The sequence below is a fragment of the Mus pahari genome, chromosome 16 (genome assembly GCF_900095145.1).
Source record: "Mus pahari chromosome 16, PAHARI_EIJ_v1.1, whole genome shotgun sequence".
In the NCBI taxonomy this organism is placed as follows: domain Eukaryota; kingdom Metazoa; phylum Chordata; class Mammalia; order Rodentia; family Muridae; genus Mus; species Mus pahari.
In genome coordinates, this window is record NC_034605.1 from 23,144,116 (window position 1) to 23,150,081 (window position 5,966).

The window sequence follows — 5,966 nt, forward strand, 5'->3', positions numbered from 1 at the left end:
AAAAAAAAAAAAAAAGAATGAAAAAGACGACTCCTCCAGCCCGGGTAGAAACCAATGATAACAGCTCCAGGAATAAACTCTCTACACTATTTCTGAACATTTGTGAACATGCAGATGGAAGCAAAAAGGTGACTAGCCAGACACCTTTGCACCCATGAATACTTAGAACCAATTCTCTCCAGCAGCTCTCCTGAGAACAGCCCTGCGTGCTGGTAAATGCAGTCTTATTTGTTTTTTTTTTTTTCTAATCAGCTTTGTGTGCAATAGTGTTAACAAGCTCCCGGGAGGTGAATTATTAAATTTATTATTAGACAAATAGAGAAAAGGCAAACACTGTGCAGTTACTACCAGCAGCAAACAGCTCCATGATAATATTCAGTGCTACCTGCTCCTTCATGTGGATCAGATAATGAGATGATGAATGTTATACTTACAACACTAAAGAGAAACACGGGCTCACATTTATCTCTAAATGGCTGGAGAGTCACAATGTTGTCAGCTTCAGCCTGAAGGATATTGTAAACATTTTATACAATCATAAGGAAGCAATAGCCGCACCATTCTGTATGCTATGTTCAAACGGTATAGAAGCATGCATAACTTTTCTGGGGACTGCAACATTTCTGGGTTTGTGATAGTTGTAGGAAGGGTCAAACAGCATGGATTAGCAACTCAAGCCCAGTGCTATTGGGAGCCAACTGTACCTATTCGTGTTCTCCTTTACAAAAGTGTTCTCCTAGCCCTTGGTCCTGTGAAGGATCTGTGCCCCAGTGTAGGGGAATGCGAGGACCAGGAAGTGGAAGTGAGTGGGTTGGTGAGCGGGGAAGGGGGATGGGGATAGGGGTTTTGGAGGGGAAACCAGGAAAGGGGATAACATTTGAAATGTGAATAAAGAAAATATCTAATAAAATATTTTAATTTAAAAAGAAAAAAAAACCCAACAACAACAACAAAAAACAAAACCAAAAGTGCTCTCCGTAGTTAAACTCACCTCTGTTTCTACCTTCCTCACTTTCTGGTCTTGCCATCACTCATATCACTCATGCATTCCAGCCCACGTGCTCTTGATCTAAAGAATGTCTGTTGTTCCCTCCTGACAGGTCACGGTCCATCACCCAGGACAGAATGTCTCTTTCAATACTGTACTATAGGCAGGGGTGGGGCTGTCTCACTTGCTTTGTTGGAAAGCAATGATTTTCCAACTACACGGTGACTCCAGCTCCAAGGTTTCCGACACCTCTGTCCTTTTGGGATACTTGTGTGCACGCGCGCGCGCACACACACACACACACACAGAGAGAGAGAGAGAGAGAGAGAGAGAGGGAGAGAGAGAGAGAGAGAGAGAGACTCACAGACAGACATAGACACACAAAGAGACATACCCACACCCACACAGACATACATACACTCACAGACACACACCCAGAGATGCACATATATTCAGACTAACACATGCACATAATTTAAAAATATAAAGAATTACAGGATGTTTCTGCAGAAGGGGAGGGCTAGTCGATAGGTGAGGGCAGGAAGCAAACTGTGCAAGGGTCCTTTAAAAGACAGGGAAGAGCCGGGCGTTGTGGCGCACGCCTTTGATCCCAGCACTCGGGAGGCAGAGGCAGGCGGATTTCTGAGTTCAAGGCCAGCCTGGTCTACAAAGTGAGTTCCAGGACAGCCAAGGCTATGCAAAGAAACCCTGTCTCGAAAAATCAAAAGAGAGAGAGAGAGAGAGAGAGAGAGAGAGAGAGAGAGAGAGAGAGAGAGAGAGAGAGAAGGCTTGCACCTAAAAGATCCTATGGGTGGAGGTTTTGTGTCTGACTCATGGACTACGTAGTTTAGAAACCTATAGTAAAAATGCGCATACCAATTATCTGTTTCTGCAGTTCACAGCTGCTCACTCAGGTATGCATCTATCTAGGAGACGTGTATTCTCTATCTGTTCAATATGGATCAATGTAAAGTAAATCCTAAAAATTATTATTTATAAATTTTTAATATTTAAAGCATATCTTAACATTAAATAAATAATTATTAATCAATAATTGAACTCTAATAAAAAACTAGATTCACATAGCCAACTTGTCTCAAACACTAGATTTCTCAATAATTTAATTTAGTAGCATCAGTTTTATAATTTTTAAAATTTGTGTGTGTGTACGAGGCCGAGAAAGGAGAGAGAGACTGACAGACCCACAGACAGACAGACAGACAGACAGACAGGCAGAGAAAAGGAAAGAATCTTTCTTGGCTTCCATCAGTTGAGTCCCAGGGACCAAACTTACATCATCATGCCTGCCAGCAAGTGCCTTTGTCTACTGAACTAGCCCAACAGCCCTCAATTTTCAAATTTAAATTAATTAAAGTTTAGACTGCATTTCTACAGTGGGTCTAGATAGTTCTCAAGTGTTCTGTTTGTGCATAAAGGCATATTGGACAGTTAGATCCTAACCTATTTTTAACTGGATATAGACTGAGCTATATATTATAACTGGCTATTGATTGAATAATCAGTACAACTGAGTCAAGTACATTTGGCTGTGAGATTTAATATCTTGTCACTTTTGATAACTAATGGCTAAAAGAGAAATTACTTACTTTGAAATATGTGTGCATAGTTGGGTGCCCAGGGTTCTACACTGTGACACCCAGGAAACAGTCTCCCATAATCTTAACTCAGGGACACATATTGACCATGCCATGTGGCAATATCAATGGGTGTATGTCCATTACTATATTTTTCTAAGGTTTCGGTCATGATGAGTTATCTCAGCATCATGGGAATTTGATGAAAATCATACTAATTCTCAAACCTAGTAGAACTAAGTAAATAGTTAAGACTGCCAAGCCAGCATTGTTTAGAGTGAAGACTGGCAGGTTCCTTAAGCTAATAAAATACTTGAAGTACAGGGAGATCTTTAAACACAGTAAACACATTGAACAAAAACAAGAACATAAAAAGCTTACAACGACGAAGTGAAGAATCTCATCTTCATTCAGTTCATTTTTTAGTTTTCTGAATAAAGTTTGCACGGCTTTGCAGGGTCCACACCAGGCTTGGTAGACATCAATCACTGGAAAATGGTAACATTTATCAAAAGGCAGAGTCAAAGAATCTGGAGGCTGTAGCATTCCCATCCCAGGTGAGGGACCCCAGGGAGGAAGGCAGGAAGGCAGCTTTGAAGCTGGGAGTTGAATTCTGCAAGGTTTGGAAACAAACCGAACACGGACAGCAGAGAACCACAATACCTGTTAAGCCTTTGTTCAGCAACATCTCATCCCACAGGCTCTGACTATTGACAACTGACTGCAAAAAGCAAAATATGGTCAGAGGTAGCAAGTGTCATTGCACCAGAAGCCCTGCTGGCAGGACAGACCTACCTGTAGCTGGACTTCACGCTTTTTGCTTGCCATTTGTCTACTTCTGGGTGGAATAGGAAAAGAAACACAAAACACGGAATTTAAGCAATGTTCTCTTTGCATACCCAAACCACATCTTAAAGTATTGTCCAATCCCCTGCTCAGACTAGCTTCTGGAGAACGGTCAGTGTCACGGGCAGACTACTGGATGCTGGGCAGGGATTCTTTCAACAAACCAAAGCAATGCCAGAATGTTGCAGGCTTTTTAAAAAAAAAGTCATACTGTGAGTGTGTGTGTGTGTGTGTGTGTGTGTGTGTGTGTGTGTGTGTGTTAATAATGTGGTGGTTTCCTATACCTTTAGCAGAACACGTTAATTGATAAACATACCTTTTAGATATGCTCACTCCAATATTATTGAGTTTTTAGAAGAAAATCACTACTATTCTCTGGAGCACAACACAGATATTCCATGGGTGATAATATCAAGGATGCATAGTAGAAGACATTAAGGTGAAAGGAAGGAATAGCTCCTAAGACTGCATCCCAGCAAAGTTGCTATTCACCATAGTGAGATGGGCCCTCTCTGTTAGACTGGGATCTTTATAGACAATTTAAATGCTCTCCCTTGCTGGGGTCTACGCCCCTTGATAGTATGAACTCCTGAAATTCAGTACCTGGACCGCTGGGTCAGGCCCGGGCTGAAGGTGGCAGGGCTCTTGCTGTGCCTTCTTCCCCAGCAGGTCCAGTCAAAGGAGGGGATGAGGGATGCCTGGCATCACCCCCTGGAAGATGAAGGGCAAAGGAAGCCAACGTTCAGCCCTCGAGGCCCGGCCGGCCCTTCCCTCCCTGTTGTGGAGCTCGAGAATCCTGCTCACAGCAGGTAGAACTGGACACCAAGCCCAAGCAAGAGCAGTTGGCGCCTAAAAATCCTCCCTGCTGCATTGCTCTGGAAAGAAAGTTTCTACTTCCTCAAGATCCCTCCCTCTGCTGCCCCCTACCGAGTTGCAGTCTCTGAGACTGTACAGGGTCACCACCTCTGCCCCATCAACAGACCCATCAACATGTCAGCATGTCAAGTTCCCAGGATTCTGGAAAGCGGGCCTGGAAGTCTCTCTCCTAGGCTTTGAATCCTGTGTGATCAGCCACGCCTTCCAGTAAACATACAAATCCCTCAAATTGGAGCAGAAACAGTCCTTCCTCCCGGTCGAGATAGCTCTCCGCCTTTGTTAATCTACTCGGATGCTCTCAGCTCCTTCTTCAGGGTTCCCATACAGCCTTTCTTCAGTTCCAAGTCTCTCTCTCTCTCTCTCTCTCTCTCTCTCTCTCTCTCTCTCTCTCCTCAGCAGAGTGCTGTCCACATAAGCATCCATCGAGCCTAGGCTGGATCTTGGTGTAATAAAAATCAGATTACCAATTATTGTGCTAACTGGAGTGAGTGTGCTGACAAAACGTTCACAGAGGTTCATGGACCCCTCGTTCCTAAAACGCTAAAAACGGTAAGAGCTTCGAGAATTTTCTGTTTGCTAATGCTATTTAAACTCATTCGACAAAATCGTGATCTTTTCGCCTTAGTGTATTCTTCCTGAAGTCTGTATATGAATTTTTCACATTGGCATGTTTATAAAAACATTTTGTCTATTGTCTCTTCTAGACTGTCACACTTAGAACACTTAATTGTAGCTTCTCAGAACGTCCATCAGGTGGCAGTATACACTTCTGAAGCTGTCCAGGAAGAAATCCCACAAAATCTCTGACCACGTGCTGCCTCCAGGGCTCTGAAGTTCCACTGCCTGAAGTACACTGAAGATCACCGGGCAACCTGGGACACCAAAGATACGAAGAGCTCTGGGTTCCTTCACTCGGGCTTTGCATTGATTATCCTGTTGCTGATCGCTGTAATAACATGTTACCCGTTGAAGGATGAAAGGCATTCTATCAGTTCACTTACCCAGTGATGCTGAGCCCCAGGGTGCCAGGTTTTTTTTTAGTTTGCTTGCTTGCTGGAGAGTCTCAGTATGTACCCCACATTAGCCTCTTTGCAGTATAGTCTTTTTGTATCATTTTAATCTTCAAAATATGCAATATTCTGCACACTCCATGTTTAAGTATGTTATTGTATATACCGATTTATTTAGAAATGCTTTCTTTTACCAGATTCAACCGCTCTTATCTCACCATTCTGCTGGGCACCACATATTATTTAGGCAGAAATCTCCAAACACATGTTCACTTCTGTGATCACAATTTCTAAAAACTCACCATCAATTAAAGTTGCTCGCAGTGACCCGTACTGGGTGTACTTGAAAAGCAACTATGTTCAGTTGTCTCATGTCCACGGAATCAAAGTTTTTAAAGATGGTTTCCACAGCCCTGGGAAGACACAAGTTACTAACTTAAATAAGTTGAGAATGTATTTCTGAATTGGGAAAAAGTTATTCTGAATCTATACCATTTTTGCTATTGCGTTTCTCAGAAGTGCAGGGAACTTCTCATCTTACAGTTGTGGAAACTGAGACCCCAAACTGTCAAGAAAATAGCCCAAGTAACAGAATTTTTGTTTGAAAGATTTATTGCTTTTTCTTACATGGGACCAAGTATGTCTTCACTC

General features: G+C 42.6%; 1 protein-coding gene across 1 annotated transcript in view; it reads right to left on the bottom strand.

The window, feature by feature from the left end:
• Positions 1–3,411, bottom strand: part of Nme8 (NME/NM23 family member 8) — a 54,753-nt gene extending 51,342 nt beyond the window's left edge. The window contains exons 1-4 of the mRNA XM_021216071.1: positions 3,379–3,411; positions 3,247–3,304; positions 2,965–3,071; positions 435–506 (exon numbers count right to left, since the gene is read on the bottom strand). Of these exons, the coding sequence (XP_021071730.1) occupies positions 435–506; positions 2,965–3,071; positions 3,247–3,304; positions 3,379–3,411 (270 nt within the window). The remainder of the gene's footprint in view (positions 1–434; positions 507–2,964; positions 3,072–3,246; positions 3,305–3,378) is intronic.
• Positions 3,412–5,966: the final 2,555 nt, after the last annotated feature.